Here is a 23,406-nt window from a genome sequence, read left to right on the forward strand (position 1 = left end):
GGGTGGTCTGTGATACTTTTATATGGAAAATTATGCGTACCTATGTCTTAAAGTCAGTTGTTGTTGCTATTGTACAAATTATAAAGACGCTTACATTTTATTTATTCAGACTCATTTAAAAAAAACTTAATTGACAATTTTTTAATGATCAATGGTAATGGTCCCGTGGTTGTCCTTCATTCGGTTTCCGTACGGAATGCCAGGTGGGAACGGGACGTCGCTCTACAAATGCATAGCGCTGTCTCGCTTGCACATGTCATTCCGGCAGAGCGATGTTTGGCCAAACTTGCACGCCATCGCCAAGTCAGAATTCCAGCAATTTTATCGCTAGCTCAAATAGCTTGCCATTTTCAAAGATGACATTAGTGACAGTTGACACTCATCACATTGTTGACCGTTCAAGGTCACGCGCGGCAGTGTTTGATTTTGATCAAAATAATCCTTCCTTATCTATATTTACACGTTGTTTTATCATTCTGATGTAACAGTAATAATCTTTCTATCGCAAGCCCATTGGTATTAATACGTATTAACTATTACGTATAGGTTGTACTTTGTTATCATTACAGTGTGCACCGGTGTGTAACGTAAGTACCGACTTTCATTATCCCATTATATCTTGTTTGTATTGCATGTTAATGATATTGATAACAATGCATTGGCTTCTGTATACTATGCCCCTATTATATCACCGACTTCGTACATAACAGACGTTTTTGTAACGTTTTTTTTTATTGTGTAATAAACTCATAATTAATTTCAGATATAATTTAAAAGGGTCCAACCCGGTAATACTGATTCTTAAAAATTATGCGTAATATTATGTTAAATAACTCTAATAATATAATTTAAAAAGTAATTTTCAATTTAAAATATGTATAAAGTTTTTAACATGTTTTTAATGTATCTTTTAGTTTCAAAATGGTGAAAGCTGTGGCAGTGGTGACCATCAGTGACACCTGCTTCAAAGACAACTCCAAGGACACATCGGGGCCCGCACTAGCCGCTTTTGCAAAAGAGTTATTCCCCAAGGCCAACTTGCACAAAATCATCATCCCGGATGAAAGGGAGATCATTGAAAAAGAGCTCAAGTACTTCTGTGATGAAGCACATGTAAACCTAGTTTTAACAACAGGAGGGACTGGATTCAGCTCTAGAGATGTGACCCCTGAGGCTTCTAAGGCTGTGATCCATAGAGATGCACCGGCTATTACAGCAGCTATAACTCAGGCAAGTCTAGAGAAGACTCCAATGGCAATGCTATCTAGAGCAGTAGCTGGTATAAGAGACAGAACTCTAATCATTAATTTCCCCGGCAGCAAAAAGGCTGTTACTGAATGTTTTGAAGTTGTAAAGCCTGTTTTAAGCCATGCTTTAGCTTTGATCAATGATGAGTTACAGGAAGTAAGAACTATCCATGATTCCATGCAGTTCAACTCCTGTTCTCATGGGCATAAAACTAGTAATGTGGATTTGGGTAAAGTAGCATTCAGAGCCCGCGAATCCCCATTCCCGATGTTAGAAATGAAGGAGGCGCTCCAAACTGTGGACAATGTGATGCGGGGGTGGGTTCATGTTTTAGAGATAGTTCCTATTGAGAAGGCTCCGGGCAGAGTGGTGGCCGAGTCTTTGTGTACTAAGGAACCTATGCCGCCATTCCCTGCATCAGTTAAAGATGGTAATTATTATTTAAGCACTTATTCCAGTAACCAGATCTTTAAAAATATTCTTATGAGGTAACTAATTAAACAGTTAAATTAATTATTAAAAATATTTCATACAATAATTCTTTTATTAGACTTTCTAACAACATGCATTTATAGTCCACCTTTCTTTCTACGCGAACTCCATTCAAGTGTTTATTCAGGTTACGCAGTTCTAAGTTGCGACGGGGCCGGCGTTCGTACGGTGCGCACGGCGCTGACGGCAGGCGAGGCGCCGACGGCGCCGTTAGCCCCCGGACAGTGCGCGCGCGTCAACACGGGCGCGGCGTTGCCCGCCGGAGCGGATGCTGTCGTACAGGTAGGAACTGCGTACACCCAGGTTACGTTGATAGAGGCAAGCTGCGACGGGGTACTCACGGTGCGCACGGCGTTGACGGCTGGCGATGCGCCTACGGCGCCGCTGGCTTCCGGACTTAGGTTACTTAGATATACCCTCCCTAGTGTCAGCGTCTAGTCAACTTTACGCAACTGCACAGCGATACAATTTTTCATAGCGCTAACTAGACGCTGACGCTTAAAAGACGCTAGTGTGCGGTGTCTCTAAAAGTCTAAACCATAAGGCACCCACGGTGCCCTTGCCGCCTGGGTATGCAACACAGGCACAACGCCGCTGGCGTGGACCGTGCCAGCTGGCTACAATCAGCGGCACACAGCTACAGCGACAATTCGTAAATCGTGTAATAATTTTGCCTATGTACTAACGTCTTCCAGCTTCTACCTTCGTCTTTTTTGACTGGCTTGCCCTTTTAGATTGCCCTAGGTAATACGGCACCCCTAGTCCGTCGATTCAATTAACATGTGAAGAAACTATCTTCTCAGAGCGTGACTAGGCAAATATGGCTCTGTGTGTAGTTAATTAATCACTCAAACCCATAACCAATGGTAAGTTGTAAAAATGAAATTAATAAATTAATATTTGTACGTTAATAAGGCATTCGAGGAATGTGGTTTTGCAAACAGTTCTCACACTCTGTAAACCTTTGCATTTTCTCATCCATCTTGTGGTATCCGCATAATTAATTAATTATTAGTTTACTTCGTACAGGTGGAAGACACTAAATTAGTGTCAGCATCAGAAGACGGTAATACGGAGTTGGAAGTGGAAATCATGGTTGCGCCGCCGGCGGGCCAAGACGTGCGGCCCATCGGCTTCGACATACCCATGGGGGCTGAGCTCGTTAAAAAAGGTAATAAGACATGAACAAGAATGGGACTTTTTAGGGTTGCGTAGCCAAATGGCAAAAAACGGATCCCTTATGGATTCGTCATGTCTGTCCGTCTGTCTGTCTGTCTGTCTGTCCGTGTATGTCACAGCCTAGACAGAGACAGAGAGCAGAAACTATAAGAACTATACTGTTGAAACTTGGTAAGTAGATGTATTCTGTGAACCGCATTAAGATTTTCACACAACAATAGAAAAAAAAACAATAAATTTTAGGAGTTCCGCATACTTAGAACTGAAACTCAAAAATTTTTTTTCATCAAACCCATATGTGTGGGTATGGTATCTATGGATAGGTCTTCAAAAATGATATTTAGGTTTCTAATATATTTTTTTTCTAAACTGAATAGTTTGCGCGACAGACACCTCCAAAGTGGTAAAATGTGTGTCCCTCCCCCCGTAACTTCTAAAATAAGAGAATGGAAAACTAAAAAAATATATGATGTACATTACCATGCAAACTTCCACCGAAAATTGGTTTGAACGAGATCTAGTAAGTAGTTTTTTTTAATACGTCATAAATCGTAAACCGAAATTTAATTATAATATGTTACTTGGTGCTACGGAACCCTTCATGGGCGAGTCCGACTCGCACTTGACCGCTTTTTTATCACGTTGTCAAGCATGTAGCCTGCATATGTCTTTACATATCTTACGTCGGGTACGTCGGCTTACCGTTGTAAGTCGTTGCGATATCCTATAAGCCCCCAGACCGCGTGGCCTTGGCCGGTCCCGGACCGTGTAGACAGTTGTTGCCAACAAAATTTGACCAAAACTGAGCAAGGACAGACCAAGGTCAGACGGTTAGAAGGCTTGTCGGCGACCGTGTAGCAAGCCTTTAAGCCGTTGCGATATCCTATTGTTGGGTTATAACTAGAGATGCCACGAATATTCGGCAACTATTCGATATTCGGCCACTATGCCGAATATTCGGTATTTGGCCGAATAGCAGGCAACATTCAGCCGAATACGGAATATCTGTTGCACCTACTAAAAAAAAATACACAAAAAATAACCAAGAACTAGGTATATTTAATATTTAAAATGTATGTATTAAAGTAGCTAAATACGAAAGCATGTTTTCGAGCATTTGTTGATTACAAAATATTGTTACTGTTCCGTACAAAACTTTGTTCACGGAACACTTATGGGATCACTTCGGTCTTTTTATCATGGGTCTGATTTGATTGACTATAACTACATTCATTAATTCTGTTCAACATAAAAATATAAATCTTAGCAAAAGTTGTGCTTTGCCGGCGAACAGTTTTCATAATAATTGTGACTCATAATGCTCGCATGTCATGCCGAATATTCGGTATTCGGCCAAATTCATTATTCGGGGCATCTCTAGTTATAACCGGCTTCATGATGAAAACTAATACTTGTACCAATATTTCAACTTTATTCATTTCTTACTACCATAATAACAACCAATTTACAATAAAATAATCAAGACGTCTTAACTATAGCCATACCGACCTTTTTATAACAATTCAAAATGGCGGGAATCAGTGACAAGTATGAGTCAATTGATACTCTTTTATAAGCTAATCATAAATAAAAGTAAGAATGATCAAAATATAAGCTATTAATAAATAATGATCCTTACAGCTCGGCCATCCTGTTCGGGGCGAGACCCTTCGCCATGAAATAATTGAAATGATAAAAATAATGACCAATTTATAAAAATGAAACATACCAAGATTTTATGAAACTATACAACGGGACTTAATAATGTTCATAATGTTAAATAATCGTGAAAGTTTAAATCAGTGTTATACCAAGATTTATTGATCCAGTATTACTATATGAATGATATTTAGGCACATAATATGCGTAAAAAATTATAATAAGCAACAAGAGAAATAGTTACAAACATAATACTCATATGCAATTATGCACTCATGATTGTACGATATGTCATAAGAATAAGATTACAATTATAATGTGTATTATTGTTAATTATTAAGTATTAATAAACTGTCAATTGATTGTAGGTGGCCGATATCAAAACATAATATTATCAATTGTTCAAATTATGGGTTTCAAAGAATTTTCATAACTCTGTTATTAAGGTTAAAGAAACTGTATATGTCATCCTAGAAACGAATAAAAGTAATTAGATTGGCCTGCAGAAATATAGTAAAATATTAAACCATAGTAGAATAATCATAAGCGGAATTTTATTTTCGATCATTATGTACAGTTAAATTACGCAATCTAGTATTAACTATTCAATTTACAGTTAAATTACGCAATCTAGTATTATTCAATTTTCTTAAAGATTGTTAAATTTCAAGAATTTTATGAGCAAGAAGTGAACTTCTTACTTCTTAGTGTATATATTGAAATATATACGTACGCAACACTGTTCACTTTTACACGTAAATATTCAAACCGTTATCAATTGTATCGTATCACCACATAATTCCCCGACAGAAGATAGTTGCGCCAACGCGTGCCGCTCTTCTCTGTTGCTCTGTTGCTGTCCGCGATGAAGACGCCGGCTACCACGCTGATGCTGCCCACCACAGGGCACCGGATGTCGCGCCGCTACTAGCCGCAGCCTTGTGTGCCATGATGCCAGCATTCGAAGACTCTGCGGTGTAGCAAGGATCGTACTTCTGCGTAAAAGCACCTTGGTTTTGCCAATGAACAGGAATGTCATCGCCCTGGCCATCTCACCTAGGCAATCCTGGGCGGTAAACGAAGACCAAACCCTGGCTCTAACCTGGGCACTCATTAGTTCTTCGTCTGAGTACTCCTGGAACGATTAGGTAGGACTTTTTAGCTTGAGGGAAGTAGCATATGCGGGGCGTATTTGGCTAATTATGTCCCACCATTGTCTTAAGTTTTTAAAGCTTCCTTGAGCAGAGGAGTCATCTGCATACCGGCATTGGGTTATTGTAGATTTTGATTTTAGTTGATTTATTATGGGTAGTGTTTCTAGGGCGTATAACGGCATGGCAAGTCGATCACCTTGAGTTACTCCTTCTTCGCTGAACAAACTCATTAGAGTCACTGATTATAAGTTCTGCGTGTCCATTGTATGTATTGTATAAGAAGCGGGCGTATAAGAAGTGTGGCCAGTGAATTCTAGCTTGCCAGAGAGCGAGTTGTCTGTTTACGGAGTTATAGGCGTTGTTTGCGTCAACGAGCAACATACACCAATTAGAGCCGGGTTGACATTCTTTTTCGAACAGAGTATTCATAGCATGTATGGCGCCTTCGATACCACAGCTTAGCCCGCTACAGAGTTGCGATTGTGCGCAGGCTTCGGTGACTTCAGAGCCGGAGGCCAAGATCATGCATTTTGAAAGGATCCTGCGTAGGCCGCGTATTCGCCGATGCCGATCGGTCTCACCCCAGGGGATTTGTCTAGAGCCACAAGTCGGCTTGCCATTAGAGCTCATATTTGATTCCATGGTACTATGCTGTTATTAAGTTTCATGGTTAGTTGTGCTACGGCAGTCCTCAAATGCTGGCTTGCCTCACCGAATCGTAATAGGTAGCCTTTCCATGTTTCGGCTGCGCTGCCGGTTGGGCTCCCTCCGCCATGTAGTTTTCTGGCGATTGATTCCACGTGTTCGCATGTAATGTCTACGTCGAGTAGTGGGGGCAGTTCGGAGAGGTGATCTGGTGTTGTAAACAGGTTGCGGTCGGCGTTGACTGCGTGGGGATGTTTTTCCAGCAAAGCATGCATGACGGTTTTACCAGTTGTGTCGATTTCATCTTCAGGTTTAAGAATTTTGGACAAGGAGTACCGGTACTCCAATTTCAACCCAGGAGTACTCAAACGAGGGACCCAGGAGTGCCCAGGTGATAGGGCCAGGGTTTGGTCTTCGTTTACCGCCCAGGAGTGCCTAAGTGAGATGGCTACTTGTCGACTTGTTAAATTGTATTATTTTGTTCTATTGTAAGTCGTTATCATTTTAAGCTTGAATTGGGAATATGTCAGGTTTAATAATTGTACGCATATTTTTTTATCTAATTTTATTGTTTACTTACCACTTGTGGGTAAAATTGTATGGATTTAATACAGACTAAATGTAATATAATTATTATATATGTTCAACATGAAATTGTTTTATTTTTGCTACTTTTATCATTTGATTTGTCCCGTATAATTTTTACTTTTGTTATTATTTTGAATGTTATCTGTTGCCAACGATTTTGTTTAACGCCGGAGTTAATTTGATAGAGTTCAATAACGATTAAAAAAAATGTAGAAGTAAGAAGTAGAAGTACCTACACTTCTACTATTTTTTAATTTATTACTTATTAGTTTAATCACAGATTGCAATTGTAAGTACTCAACTCTGATTCACGTTTACGATTACGTTTAATATCCGACATGTCATAGAGGCGTTTTATTTCCATATAAGAAGGGAAATAGTTATAAACATGTGTTTTAGTCATCTAGCCAAGACAATCTTTGGGTCGCTACGCCAAAGGAGTAAGTAAGTTCTAGTCATTTAGCTTCATCGAGGCTTTTATAAGTAATGCTGCGTTGGGCAGCGTCACTGAATGAAAACCGATATCAGTATAAAAGCACTAGGTTAAAAAGAATACGTTAATAGCTAATAGCACTATTAGGTACACAAGACACAAGTCACATAACTTAACCCTGCATTGTGGTTTCCAATTTGAACTATTATCTATGGTCTTATCGGTCTTGTGCGCATGGAATTGCAATAGGTATTATGAATAATCTTACATAGTGATTAGATTGATTTTAAAGTTGGGTTCCGAAAGGTTATATTATAATGCCAAACATTTTAATAAAAGCAATCTCTTAGATGCATTCGTAACAATATTAAGTTATACACTGATGCAAATTGCGTTTAAGAACTTTGTACTAAAGGCATTGCTTATATTTACAAACGCAACAGGGGTAGATTGGCAAGATTTTCAATTTTAGTTTATTTATCGGTTTCACGGTTACAAAGCCATATTTATACAATTTTAGTATCGCAAACTGACCTCAAAAGGTGCAGCAGATCATAAATCTTAATGTGTATAAGACAACTGCTACTACAACTGTACTATGCTATTTTGCTACGAAAAAAAACTAAATAATGAGTCCTTAGCCCGAGCTTGAAATAATCGATGTGGTACACCATCATACAATCGAGTTCAATATGATAGAAACGTTATTAATGACATGTGATCAAATTTTCACTAACTTTTATGTAATATTTAAAAGAGCTTAATTGACGACTGTAGATTTTTAATTTCATATTTTCATTATACATATACCAAAATTGGGCAAATCATCATCATTATCTTTAGTAATATATCAAAATGGCGGGAATCAGTGACAAGTAGGTATGAGTCAATTGATACTCTTTTATAAGCTAATCATAAATAAAAGTACGAATGATCAAAATATAAGCTATTAATAAATAATGATCCTTACACTATGCACGCCTGCAATTCCATTACAAATCTTTCCCATAACCCCAATTCGCACGTCCGCGCACACGCATAGAGGTACAATAATATAGAGATGACACGGGGGAGGGGCCAAACGATCGAACGAGATGCACTTATGGAAATTTCAGTAGGAATAGCAGAAAAAGCGGTATTATTGCTTGTCCTTGTCACAGTCTCGCTTTTTGTTTGTTCCCCACCAAAAATTTAACTAGTATGGTTTATGGTGGGCAACAAATAACCCGACCGAATTACGTAGATGGTTTTTGGTATGTTGTCAGGAATGTTAAAAAGTGTTTTTAATATTGTCGCTTTGCGTATGTTTTGTCCCTCACGGAGGCACGCGTATAGCTCATCTATGTATGCGCCGACCTATAGTCTGTCGTGTTTTTTTTTCATCAGGATCTGTTCTGGATGCCGGGCACGTTGGGATCTTGGCGGGAGCCGGCCATCTGAATGTTACTGTCAAAGGACACCCAAAGGTACAACTTACCACTGTTTAAGAGCCCTTCAACGTGCACACTAGCGCCACAGCTAAATAAGCGTTATTATTTAAATTTAACGAAATATATTGAAAAAAGGGGGCCGCTACGTACTGTATTGTGTATTTAAGTTCCTTTTGAATACATCAAACTAGTTTTTATGTTGCTCGTTTCGTCGATCTAGGAACTCAAACCAAAAACGGCCGTTTTAACTTTGGAAACATAGAATGACGAATCCAGCAACATAAAAACTAATCTGATGTATTTAAAAGGTACTTACATACACAATACGGTACGTAGCGGCCCCCTTTTTTTCAATATATTTCGTTAAATTTAAATAATCACGATTATTTAGCTGTGGCGCTAGTGGTCACGGTGAAGGGCTCTTAACATATTTTCCAATGATAGAATCATTTATATTTAAGGCCCACTTGCACCATTCCACTAACCCGGGTTAACCGGTTAAACCTGGAGCTACCATGGTTACCAGTGCAATTTGACACTGGGTTAACGGTTTATGCGGTTAACCCTGGGTTAGTTGGATGGTGCAAGGGAATGAAATAACTATCCTCATAGTTTGTAATCCAATGTAGGTGGCGCTACTGTCGACGGGCAATGAGCTACAGGAACCCTCGGAGGCGAAGCTGAAACCAGCGCACATCAGGGACTCCAACAGGACTATGCTCAGAGTTCTACTCAGGTAAACTTATAAATACTTATATCCACAGGCAAGTAACGAACTATGAACTGACGCGTCTATTACGAACACGTCCGTTCCGTAGTGTAGGGTTGGGCTTGAGACAAACAGCTAGGTTCGAGTATAAACGTCCTTTGAAAAGCTTACTTACATCAGTTTTTCCAACAACAAATGCTTAACCGCCATCCAAAAATCTAACTAATTCCATCATACCATTTATAACTCTAAAACCAAACCATTTACGTATTTACCTCTACACTACACCTTTCTAAGTACCTACATATACAATAACAACCATTTAACGAAACTTCTACCCATATAATCCATAATTGAAACAAACCAAAACATTCTTTTACTAACATAAATATACATCTTTCTACATCTTTTCATAAATTCCTATATTATCTCGATACAGTACCATCCCCATATATTTTACTCATTATTATTACCAGTCCACTTCGTAACTCTGTATTAAAATGTCAACTTCGATACACATTATGAATTTATGATTCATAATAAATGTCTTAAAACACAACTAAAATAATCTTAAATTGTATACAATTTAAATCTACCTAATCTATAATACTGGAGTCAGTTATGTAACGCTGCCATACATGACCCAAAAATTTTTTATTAAGCTATGAGCTTCATCACATCTGATATTTGAGTAATTCTAAGCATTTCTAGCCTGGGGTGGGGGGGAGGGTGGGGTACAAAGACGGCCGCCACCCGTCATCTTTAAAAAAAATCTATTCTGATCTTGGTGGATACTAGGGCAAGTTTGGTATCATTTTCGTATAAACCAAAGACGTAGAATTCATTGCTGATATTTGTTTTTTTTCATTTTCATAGTAATTTTACAAGAAAAACGTAAAAAGGTGAAAAATTTGGTTGGAGATTTTTGCTACCCGGAGCCGAAACTACAAATGATAGAAAGTTGAAATTTGCACACTAGATTACATTTATAAAGTGTACAAGAGATAAGAAGCGATTTTGAGAAATTCAACCCCTAAGCGGGTTAAAAAGGGGATGAAAGTTTGTATGGGGTTCAAGTTTTATTTTAAGCTAGGAATTTGAAACTTCGTAAAACGATATATTATTAAAATAAAAGAAAACTAATTTCAGCGTTTTTGAAAATTCATCCCCTAAGGTGGTGAAAAACGGGTTGAAAGTTTGTATGGATACCAAAAAATTTTTCGAACGCGGGACTTGAATCTTTGTATTTGGGGATATTATTAAAAGACAGGAAAAGTAATTTCAGCGTTTTGTAAAATTCATCCCCTAACAGGGTTAAAAAGGGGTTGAAAGTTTGAATCCATTACAAATCCGAGTAGACACACATTTCTTATTGCCTCCCAGGCTTGAAATGCTTAGAATTACTCAAGGAACATATGTGATGAAGCTCATAGCTTAATAAAAATTTTTTGGGTCAACTTTATAACTGCTTCCGCTATAATACCTATACTTATGGATAAAAGTCAGTAGGTATACAGTGTGGAAAGATAAGTCGGGCCCTGGAGGGAAACTACCTTAAATCCTTAAGCTGGCTCATTTTACTTAAAGGAGACATTCCTTTATTTTTAAAAAGAAACAAAACTGCATATAAACCAGAACACATCCCATCATAAATCAGAACACACGTAAACCTCATGAAATCCATGGCACGAACAACACCTAACAGTCCTTTATAGTGTCTTCATTGTTATTAGGTAGTTGGTCATTAATTTGCAGTTGACGATTTTTAATAAGTTGGATGTCACTTCCCAAGTAGCACAGATTAGCTGTATAGCAGCCGCATAATGAAGTACGAATACGCTTGAAGCTGGAATATAAAAGCTGCATATGAGCTGTATCAGCGCCTTTTCAGCTTTTATAACTCTTAAATGGGCACAAATTAAGCAGCCTTAAGTTCACATAGCTACTTAAGAGCATTGTAGCAGCAATTTAACGGAATTATAAGGGGTAACAGGAGTTATAAGAGGTGTATATTGACTGGGTAAGAGACCACCAGTTACCCTTTATTCAGCTAATATGTCACATGTGCGCCCTAATACCGGGAAAGATTGACGTTGGGCTGAATAAAAGATAATGAATAACATACTTTTACACCTCTGCTATTATTTAGTATAGTGACATTGACGACGAACGCAGAGGTGAACATATTTACACTGAAGCGAAAACGTCAAGCGCAACGACACCATAAGTCATTTTGTTAAAGTGTTTAGTTATACATGATCTTTTATATATTAATGCGAGAAAGATGTTTGGGAATGCAAGTTTATTGACATTATATATATACATTATCTAAGAAAATTTCAGTGCGCCACGAAAATAATCAGTATTTATTTAAATTAATCATATAAATAAGCTGTGTATAAAAACTATCTCAGTGGTTTGGACAGAATTATGAGATAAAAAAGTTAATAATACGTTATAGAAAGTACTAAACTAATGATTTAGGTTAAGAACTCATGCACAAAAAAATATTGTTACCCTTAAAAGTTGAAAAAGTAATACCAATTTTGTAGGTTATCTACGATAAAATGGCGGTCAATGTTAAAAAGCAACGTGAACCATTAAAATTCTAATATGCAGCATACGACTGATAAAGATACTTAAGTGAACCACTATAAAGTCCAAGTCGTTATTTCAATACACTAGTGTACCTCTAAACAGTTGTAAGGCATCTTGTGAACGTTTAAACAGCCGCTATGCAGACAGTCTCAATGGTAGTATAATAGGCTGCTTAACGGTAAACATGTTCAGCGCTAAGCCGTATTATGCGCCACATGTGTTCGATTATACGTCTATTGGTTTCATAATAGTTCACTCGTTCTCCCTTATAATAAGTCAGCGAAATAAAAGCTGCTTTAGCGGTAAACATGTTCAGTGGTAAGCTGTATTATGCGCCCCATATGTTCCATTATACGTCTATTGGCTTCATAATAGTTCATTTGTGCTTCCTTAAAAAGTCAGAATAATAAAAGCTGCTTAGCGGTAAACATGTTCAGCTATAAGCTGTATTATGCGCCACATGTGTTCCATTTATACGTCTATTGGCTTCATATTAGTTCACTCGTGCTTCCTTACAAGTCAGCGTAATAAAAGCTGCTTAGCGGTAAACATGTTCAGCGATAAGCTGTATTATGCGCCCCACGTGTTCCATTATACGTCTATTGGCTTTATAATAGTTCACTCGTGCTCCCTTAAAAGTCAGCGTAATAAAAGCTGCTTAGCGGTAAACATGTTCAGCGACAAGCTGTATTATGTGCCACATGTGTTCCATTATACGTCTATTAGCTTCATAATAGTTCACTTGTGCTCCCTTAATAAGTCAACGTAATAAAAGTCCACAATTACCTCCTTATACAGCACATGGCGTAATTTTATCCACAAAACAGACCTTATAACGGTTAAAGCATTTGATAACCCTTAAAGCTGTATAGGGTCGTAGCAAATATACCTTTATATCACTCTTTGCGTATTAATGGTAGTTTTCAGAGCGGTAATGCAGCTTTTAATCAGCCCTAAGCTATATAAATATCACTTAGATCTATTATACAGCTGTAGGACCACGATAGTGCTGTTATAAGTGTCTTAATACGCGCAGAGCGTTAGATAGAACTAAAAGTGATTAGTTATAGAGCTATCTGTGCTACTTGGGTTTGAATCTTTGAACACTTGCTTTTTATGACTTATGATTTTATTCACTGTTTGTCGAATATCAGTACACACTTTTTATCCTATGTACATATATTTATTATTGGAAGTGTTCATTTTCACCGATTGACGCAGCATACATTAATTTAAAAAAAGTTCCGCTATTTCACTGTATAAGTTCTTTGAATTAGCTCTGTTTAACATCCTGCCGATTTATTCACTTTCACTGCTTTAAAATGTCAGAAAATTTTACACAAAAAGTCTAATTGAAACCTTGAAATTAGTTATTGTTTTCTTCTGGCTGGCGCAGCGTGCCGCCAGTGCAGCACGAGGCCGCACTGGCAGGGTCGCCATGTAGGGTTGGGCGTTGAGACAAACATCTAGGTTCGACTATAAACGTATAATGAAATAAATAACACTTACAAGGCCTTAAATACTATAGTAACTATGCGCATGTATGTGTGTGGGTAAGGTGTAGTATACACACTACAGTAGCGGTGCGCGGCAACTACTACTGCTAGACACCAAAATTGGTGTGGGCCACATGTACTTGTAGCGACGCGACGAAATAGCGGAGTGAGCCACGCCTGGCATAACACATGAATTAGGGGTGGGACTTCTGCAATGTGGATTACAATTTTGGATGGAAACAAAATGCGCTTAAGAATTCTAAGATCTTATCAATATCCTTAGTTAAGCTTCTCAACGTATAGGTAGTGATCTGTCAACGTTATCGCTTTTTACGTGATAAAATAACTGCACATAAAAAGCAGCAGATAACATGGTATTGAATTTTTATATCCACTTTATCTGAAATTGGAATACTTAATGCTTACCTATTTTCTTTCCTAGAAGTTGAGAGAAATTACTTAACGGATCTCAAAGTATTTGTCGTATCACAGACAAGTATGGATATTGAAAGATGGAATAAGAAAGAACATACTTAATATAATAACAAATTCTATAAGTGTGATGTTGACAGGGAGCACGGCTACGACACCATAGACTGCGGCATCGCGAAGGACGAGCCGGCGCAGTTAGCAACCGCACTAGCGGGCGCCATGGCGCGCGCGGACCTGGTCGTGTGCTCGGGCGGCGTGTCCATGGGCGAGCGGGACCTGCTCAAGCCGGTGCTGCTCAAGGTATGAGGGTCACTTCTATTACACTCCCCGTTCATGGTGACAGGGAGCAAGGCTGCGACACCATAGACTGCGGCATCGCGAAGGACGAGCCGGCGCGGTTAGCGACCGCACTAGCGGGCGCCATGGCGCGCGCGGACCTGGTCGTGTGCTCGGGCGGCGTGTCCATGGGCGAGCGGGACCTGCTCAAGCCGGTGCTGCTCAAGGTATGAGGGTCACTTCTATTACACTACCCGTGCACGGCTGCGACACCATAGACCGCGGCATCGCGAAAGACCGGGTCTTCTGGGAAAGATCGCGAAGGGGTGGGGGAGGGGGGTGAATGGTCGGACAGACAGACAGACGCACGAGTGATCCTATAACGGTCCCGTTTTTTCCTTTTGAGGTACGGAACCCTAAAAATGCACCCTATACGACGTTCTTACGGGCCGGGCCTATACCTTCTTACGGGAACATACAGTGACGTAAATGATTCTTCTACTTACTAAACCACATGATAAGTTACCTTTGTAACTGTAACGCTCTTATTGGGTCTTAATATAAAATGTTTCCACATAATACAATACCTAGTTAACACACAATTAAAATCAATCAAAGAATACACTATCGTGACTGTATTAATTCGTGAAGTATTTCAGTTTTAAATGACGAGTGACAGCGAGGCGAAACATTTAATAGATACATACCGACTCGAGAATTAAGATCTTCTCGTGAGAGATTACGAATTAGCCATTAATGTTCTTTAAACTCGTGAGTCATGCTAACATTCAGCCATTTTTTAGGGTTCCGTACCCAAAGGGTAAAAAACGGGACCCTATTACTAAGACTCCGCTGTCCGTCTGTCTGTCTGACTATCACCAGGCTGTATCTCATGAACTCATAGCTAAACAGTTGAAATTTTCACAGATGATGTATATCTGTTGCCGCTATAACAACAAATACTAAAAACAGAATATATTAAATATTTAAGTGGTGCTCCCATCATAGATTAGTATATGTTATTAACTGTAATAGATAAGAAACTCTCGGACATTTGACGTTCACGTCTCTACTAGTGCTGCCCCTAGCGGACCTGCTCTCAACTAATGAGACTGTATATACAGTAACACGCACACATGTACACACACACACGCACACTTGCACATACCTGTGGGCTCGTTGCCTACAGGTAGAGTCTGTGCGGAAAGAGAAGAGTCGTGGAATGTATGGGGCCCAATACATTCCACAACTCTTCTCTTTCCGCACAGACTCTAACAATATTATTATTGGCAACTGATTTATGCAATCTTTGTCATCCGTTGCATTTTCACAGGACACTACATAAATCAGTATATTTTTCAATAAATAAATGAAAACTGACATTAGTTCAAGTATAATATATAATTCATTAAACTATCTCCTGACTTCAATTCAAATAATATTTATAGGAGGTCTTTTTCATCTCGTCCTCCTGGTCCCAAAATGTGGTTTTCTTCATTAAAATATCATTTATCTGCACCGATTATTATTCTTCTTCTCCTCGTACCGATGTACAAGAAACATCAGACCAATTTCTGTGACAAGAAAGTACACAGCATCGGCGCGAAGCCATTGCTTTTCTTTCGTCTTGCCCGCGTCGGTTTATGTATCTGGATAAAAGCTCAATTTAATTACAAATCACAATGTTGGCGTTATATCACATAATTATAAAGAAATATAGGGAATAATATACTTCTATTAAAAACTAACTCTGAAATAATTTCAAAATTTACCGTCAAACCAAACGTCAATCGGTTTTTTTTTATTCGTCAAAATACGTCAATCTGTCATTTTACAGTGTTAGCACTCCGATTAAAATAACTACTATCGTTTTAAAATGAATTTGTTTCCTAGTTCATTTGCAACGTAAGGTTAGTAACTATCTCAAAACATTTTTTAATAAAATATATTTTTCCAGGTTTAATTAAATACGATTAAGTTACCTGCTTAAATATTTGTTTGGTATATTTTGTTTTCTACCATCTATATACAAGAATTATGTATAGCCACACTCAGCCCTCCTTATGCTAAAAGCGGTATGTCAAAAACGAAAGAACTGGAAATGGAACTTTATGATTTAAATTTAAGGTACTGGTTTGCATTAAATTTTCAATTCAGATACCGCTTTTTAGCTAATCAGGGCACCACGGCTGAGGGATGGACTTGGAGCATAACCCAAAGATGGCGTGGCGATGGCGATATTATCAGCATTACATTACTCAATTCTAAGATACTATAACGTGCTCCCATACCACAAACGTGATTTTTTTTGCTGTTTTTGCGTAATGGTACGGAACCCTTCGTGCGCGAGTCCGACTCACACTTGGCCGATTTTTTAAGACCGCCTAGGCCCTCTGAAACATGTCGCTCTAGTGACTAAAAATACGTGAGTTAAACTATAAAATTAGCTTAAACCTATGAATGTTTCAGGACTTCGGCGCGACGCTGCATTTCGGGCGCGTGCGCATGAAGCCTGGCAAACCGAGCACCTTCGCCACCTGCCAGTTCAACGGACGCACCAAGTACATCTTCGCACTGCCTGGTAACAAACTATACTCTTCTTCCTCGCGTTATCCCGGCATTTTGCCACGGCTCATTGGAGCCTGGGGTCCGCTTGACAACTACTCGCATGATTATCAAACTGCACAACGGGACTTAATCGCGTATTTAAGTTTTAAGATTTACCTCCGACGTTTCGAGGACGGCTTTGTCTCCGTGGTCTCGCAGAAGACTGGCTCAAGTTGACATCAACATCTTCTAGCCGCGCGAGTTTTTTGAACTACCCGCACTTGGTCTTGTTTATCAGTTTGAACGTTTTGCGCACTAGGGATGTCACTCTGTTGACACGCAACACTAACGATATTCGATTTATCGACTGTCGATACACACACGGGGACAACGCCGTCCTCGAAACATCGGAGGTAAATCTTAAAACTTAAATACGCGATTGAGTCCCGTTGTGCAGTTTGATAATGTTTAATAATCGTGAAAGTTTAAATCAGTGTACTCCCATGATTTGACGTAGGCACTAGTTTTTACGAAAGCGACTGCCATCTGACCTTCCAACCCAGAGGGGAAACTAGGCCTTAGGTATTAGAATTAGTCCGGTTTCCTCACGATGTTTTCCTTCACCGAAAAGCAACTGGTAAATATCAACTGATATTTCCGAGGAACTCATTGGTACGAGCCGGGGTTTGAACCCGCGACCTCCGGATTGAAAGTCGCACGCTCTTACCACTAGGCCACCAGCGCTTCACAAACACAACAACAAACTATACTGTACATGTATAAAGAAGTACTAACACAAGTAACACAAAGTTATCCGAATATTTGTCGGCTGAAATAGATAGCGCTGTAGCTTCGTAAATTATACTACCTAGCCTTAGTAACCAATAGGTTGTCAAGCACTAACATAAGACAATCTAGTTAAATGGACATCATTATTAAATATTTTTAAAGAGTGGCGGGAGTGTGCATCGGATAGGACCAAATGGCGGGAAAGCTGCTGTGCTAACAACGTATGCAGTAATCGCAGTTGAAAAGTCATGCAATTGTTTATCTTGTTCTCTTTGAATAAGTTCTTTTTTTAAACGATGATTTTTATGCAAGTACTGCACATATAATAAGGAGGGCAGAAAGAGGGGAGGCCTTTGCCCAGCAGTGGGACACTCCTATAGGCTAATAAAAAAAAATTATCTGGAATTTCAAAATCAAATGTATGTTGCATTTCCCACTCAAACGGGTAATACCCACTTGTTTTGACTGATGATCTTGGGGCGAACCTTTTTCGGTTGGCTTACCTCCGCCTGCAAAAGCAGACCGCTAATGCTCTAGTTTCCTAGGATAGCGGTGCCGTCATATAGCGGCCGTCTCCATACAAATACTACGACATCCATATTTAGCCGTATTATTTAGTATGGAGACGGCCGCTATATGACGGCACCGCTATCCTAGGAAAACCGATCTTAAGTCAATGATATACCTAGGTGTCACTTTAATTGTCTATTGTAAGATATTCCAACAATGTCAGAATAAATATTAATAAGATTTAATTCTACGTGATTAATTATTTCTTTAATCCTTTAATAGGAGTCCCACAATCTTAACATTTGACAAGTTGACACAGATAAGATGGATTAATCGTGGTCATGTGAGTGGGATTAGATAACACGTGGGATGACATTTACTTGCATTTTTCAATAAAAATGTACCTACCTACTTATATTAGGGTGGTATGCCACCTATCGAATTTCTTTGTATTTGAATTGGACAGGTGGAATATCACCCTTACTTATAGTTCGTTTTTTTAAGCATTAGAAATAAGGTAAATAATCTTGATGTGTCTTTTAATTGACAAACACATTTTAAAAATAAGTTACGGCAAATATGTAACAATTATGAATCTAATACGATCATTTATATTCTTCTGCTTTAATAAGTAATAGTTTTTGATTTTTAAAAAGCGTTTTTCAGTTCTTTCTATTGCTAAAAAAAACGAACTATATGTTTTTGCGTTTGCAGGTAACCCGGTGTCAGCGTATGTGTGCTGCCTGCTGTTCGTCATTCGAGCCCTCAAGGTAATTCATCAAGCAAATCTTTTGAATATTTTTTTACAGATTCTACGATTTTTCTCAATCTCCCTCCTAAAAAGTCGGTTTGTCTAAATCAGCGGTCGGCAACCTTTTAGCAGCCAAGGGCCACATAGTAGTTAAAGGAGGTGACGCGGGCCGTACTTTGTTAATATTTATGACTGTATGAAACATTGTCGTGTGTCATTATTACATACTGGGCGTACGTACCAAGGCGGCACTCGGGCCGCAAGTGACAGGTTCACGAGCCGCATGCGGCCCGTGGGCCGCAGGTTGCCGAACCGATGGTCTAAACTAAATCATAACCTTTCAGGCAGTTGGATAAAAAGTACAAGCACCGCGACATCAGAAAGCTTACAATAACCAAATGAAGAATTGAAGACCTACAATGTACATAGAGGATTTTTCAATTTACAATTTCGCACTATATAGTTCAATTCAACTTTTAGTTATTTTTAAGGTTCCGCACCCAAAGGGTAAAAGGGGACCCTATTACTAAGACTCCGCTGTCCGTCCGTCCGTCTGTCACCAGGCTGTATCTCACGAACCGTGATAGCTATTAGACAGTTGAAATTTTCACCGATGATGTATTTCTGTTGCTGCTATATTTAACAACAAATACTAAAAAGTACGGAGCCCTCGGTGGGCGAGTCCGACTCGTACTTGTCCGGTTTTTTAAGTACATAATGCGTAGATACCTTCTCTCACACTAAGAAGATAAATAATATAGTTCAGAGTCGGCTCCGTCCGGCACAACATTGCTCCGAGGAATTATTAGGGTTGCCACAACTTGACGTCTCTTTGCGTGCACGACCACAGATAAGATAATTGCTTGAATTTTGACAACCCTAAATAGCCGAAAGGGAGTGCCATATATTGGAAAGGGACAGCATGATTCGACCCTGAACCGCTGTCAAACTTCGGTTTTGTAGGAAGTTTCCTTTCTGTACGGTAGCCTACACTACCTACCTGCCTATACCTATTACTACCTATACTACCTATACCTACCTAACTATTACTTATTCTGTGCTCCAGCGATTGGTTACATGGCAGCTATACTCAAACATTAAATTCAAAATCATCGATATCGATACAATGAATTTCACGATCACGTGAGGTCACAGTTTTCGTGTATCTCAAAAGATAAAAAATAGTTTATTCAAGTAGGCATATTACAATGCGCTTATGAACGTCAAATAAACCTAAACCGGCTCCAACCGTACACCTCTGCCCCGAGAATATTTAAATCCCCCCTCAATTGGAGGAGGGTATCCCAATATGGGACCGGCAACAAACTCGGCGGGACACATCCTTTCAAAACATTGACTCAATTTCGTGACAGGTGTGCAGCGGCCGCAACCCCAATTGGCCGCGACTGCGCGTGCGTCTGTCGCACGCCGCCAAGCTCGACCCGCGGCCCGAGTTCGCCCGCGCCACGCTCGCCTACCCCACCGACAACGATTTACCCACCGCCACGCTGCTCGGCAGCCAGGTATGTAGTAAGCCCCTTATTCATAAACTTTTACTAAAGTTGACAAGCCGATAATAATCGTTTCTCCCTTTCCGACGTATTGGTATGATGGAAAGGGACATAAATGCATCGAAATAAGCACCTAGAATGAGGTGTCCGTTACGGCACAAATGCGAGCGACATGATTTTGTCTTGTAAGTTAATAATAATTATAATTCAGCTTATATAGGTACGTCCCACTGCTGGGCACAGTGCCCAAGAGCTCTCATACGCAAGAGGGCTTGGGCTATAGTTCCCATGCTGGCCCAATGCGGGTTGGGGACTTCACATACACCTTTGAATTTGTCTTGTAAATTATCTTGTCAGAAGCTACGCCTGAACTCTCAAGGCGAAAAAGAGCTGTTTTGAGGTTAACTTGTTTTTTTATAAATCATATCATCCGCATTGTATTGAATGGCGGATGCGCTGTACATACCTGTGCTGTGGTATGTGACCGATGCTAAAACCCTTGGAAGCTAATAGCCGCGCTGCACACCCGAACGCTTCGCTGGACGCTCGCCTTTACTGCTGTACCCTACGTACAGTCAGCAGCAGAAGTTGCTATTAAGCGGGCCAGGTGTTGAGCATGATACTGACGCGACTTTATTGTTTAGAGAATAAGAGCGTCTCAACGTAATTTTGAACACCTCGCCCGCTTGGCAACTTCTTCTGCTGACTGTACTCGTAGTAGCACAGATGCATTGTTATAGTATGAATAATCTCAGGTGAATTTTTCGGGCTCGGACCCTAATCTGTTAAACAAAAGATATTGTTTCCTTTATGCAGTGGTTACAATGCTTACTGCTAATAGCCCCGACGTAAGTAGCGGGAATAAACCCATTTAAAAAGCAAATTTACCATTCTAATTATATGGTTCAAATTCTTGAATCAGCCCATTCGGAGATAACACGTTTTTGTTATCTCAAAAAACAGGACCACCCTAATTGTTCTCTGAACAAGCTGTCAAATGAATTTGAACCTTAATACTATCACGATAGTTGCTTTTTAAACGACATGGTTGCTTTGGCACGAGCTGTAGATCGCTCTTAAAAGAAACAAAGGCAAACGGATTAGCACCAGAACTCGAAAAAATCATGAGATAATTCATACTATACAAAAACGTAATATTGTCTCCAACAGTGCAGCAGCAGACTGCTGAGCGCGTGCGGCGCGGGCGTGCTGCTGGAGCTTCCCGGCGCCTCGGCCGCCGCCCCGCAGCTGCCCGCCGGCGCCGTCGTGCCCGCGCTCGTCATCGGCCGCCTCGACCTGCCCTAGACACGAAGCTATTCTGCCATTCTATAAATACTATACCGAACCACAGAATAACTAATAGTACTACCGTACAGAAAAATCTCTTCACAAAAGTCAGATTTAGGTATAAAATTATACCTATACTCGCCGCCTGCAACAAAATTGAAACTTATAACTTATAACCGCGCACGAACGGTGAATCTTCTTTGCGCGACCGCCACCGCCACGTGACACGACTATCGTGCGGTCGAGCGGCAGCCCACTGCCATACGCCTGCCCTGCCCGGGAGGCCCGCCGGCCAAATGTACCTAAACTGCGTAGTGACACCCCCCTGACCGACCTGAACAGACAGAACTGATAGACTAGAATAAAATCTGACTATACCATTTCCACCACTAAAAGGCGCGTCATTTCATACATAAAATGTAATGAATTGAATATATTTCTCAAAAAAGTGAGTAAGTAAAATTGAGCGTGTCTTCAACGCAGATCTAGAAGCGTATGTCGTCATTCTATATTGATGGTCTTCGCTTCGATGAAGATTTATGATATCTAATGTAATACCTTTAAACGAGCAATTCTTGTATATTTATATATATGTCGGAGAATAGCTGAAATGTGCCATTTATCACCTTCAAGAGGCGTTTTATCATGCAAACCTTGACAGATAGAGCAAACTAAGGTGTTACGTACACCTGAGTGGCGTTCGACGCAGTTCTGCCAAGACGTCATAGAGTGCGCTGTTAAAACAATTGAAGATATGCTGTGAATCAATCTTCAAGGAGGGGAATGAGGAGAACGAACGGGAGAAGGTTCCTGGGTCAAATCCACTGGTTTGCTTAAGATAAGAAACGTAACGTGTGCTGTGATTTGTAATGACTAATGAGTCTTGTCCAGTAAAGTCTGTGAATTAAATATCGTATTTCATTGGAGGCCCTCGTCATCTACGATTGAAGGTTCTAATGTGCTTCTGATACTATGATACGCTCACAATTCCCGACATATTATATTTCGGGGATCTCGGAAACAGCTCTAACGATTTCGATTAAATTTGCTATTTTTTCGGGGGTTTTCGGGGACGATAAATCGATCTAGCCAGGTGTTATCTTTGAGAAATCGCGCATTTTTGACTTTTTATATGTTTTCCGAGCAAAGCTCGGTTTCCCAGATAGGTATTGTTCTCACGCGTGACGTGTATGTTTAGGTAAATAATTGTAAAATCATAAAACAGTTACAACGTACTAGTTGCTTCTAGAGATTCCATAATAGTTATTTTAGAATGTAGTAAGAATGAACTAATTAATGTTGCGAAAGAGATGTTATGACATACCTCGTTAGAACTGGTATACTTAAAGTATCTCCACTTTATTTTAGATCTGGACTGGTTGTTATGAAAGGTTGTGAAAATATTGCCTTAGAGGCGGTAAACATATATAATTATAAATATATACTATATTGTGTTGTTTATGTACTTACGGAGCATTAGATAAGTAAAACTGTAAATTTTATTTACATGTTAAAATATTTTAAAAACTTTGTTATGTACTTATTTCTTTGTCCAATATGTATATTAATATATTAAAATATTTTGTTTAATTAACAATTTTGTTAATTTTAGACTTAAAGGAAACCCTAATCCTTAGATAAAGTTTGCAGAGAAGCCCAAAAGGTAATGAAA

The 23,406-nt window shown here is 39.5% G+C and overlaps 1 protein-coding gene across 1 annotated transcript; it reads left to right on the forward strand.

The window, feature by feature from the left end:
* Positions 1–610: 610 nt before the first annotated feature.
* On the forward strand, positions 611–23,264 carry LOC134674727 (gephyrin). Its single transcript, XM_063532853.1, has 11 exons — positions 611–788; positions 915–1,678; positions 1,868–2,022; positions 2,770–2,911; positions 8,785–8,864; positions 9,458–9,564; positions 14,204–14,363; positions 16,809–16,920; positions 18,900–18,955; positions 20,310–20,459; positions 21,618–23,264. The coding sequence occupies exons 2-11, from the start codon at positions 922–924 to the stop codon at positions 21,750–21,752; spliced, it is 1,854 nt and encodes a 617-aa protein (XP_063388923.1). The 5' UTR covers positions 611–788; positions 915–921; the 3' UTR covers positions 21,753–23,264.
* Positions 23,265–23,406: the final 142 nt, after the last annotated feature.

The sequence above is a fragment of the Cydia fagiglandana genome, chromosome 20 (assembly GCF_963556715.1).
Source record: "Cydia fagiglandana chromosome 20, ilCydFagi1.1, whole genome shotgun sequence".
In the NCBI taxonomy this organism is placed as follows: domain Eukaryota; kingdom Metazoa; phylum Arthropoda; class Insecta; order Lepidoptera; family Tortricidae; genus Cydia; species Cydia fagiglandana.

What these genes read in the sequence shown, in the direction of transcription:
- LOC134674727 (XM_063532853.1), top strand. Translation starts at nt 922, where the DNA reads ATGGTGAAAGCTGTGGCAGTGGTGACCATCAGTGACACCTGCTTCAAA. An exon ending in GAGCGGATGCTGTCGTACAG is followed by an intron (nt 2,023 to 2,769) that starts GTAGGAACTGCG and finishes TACTTCGTACAG; the next exon opens with GTGGAAGACACTAAATTAGT. An exon ending in TCGTCATTCGAGCCCTCAAG is followed by an intron (nt 18,956 to 20,309) that starts GTAATTCATCAA and finishes ATTTCGTGACAG; the next exon opens with GTGTGCAGCGGCCGCAACCC.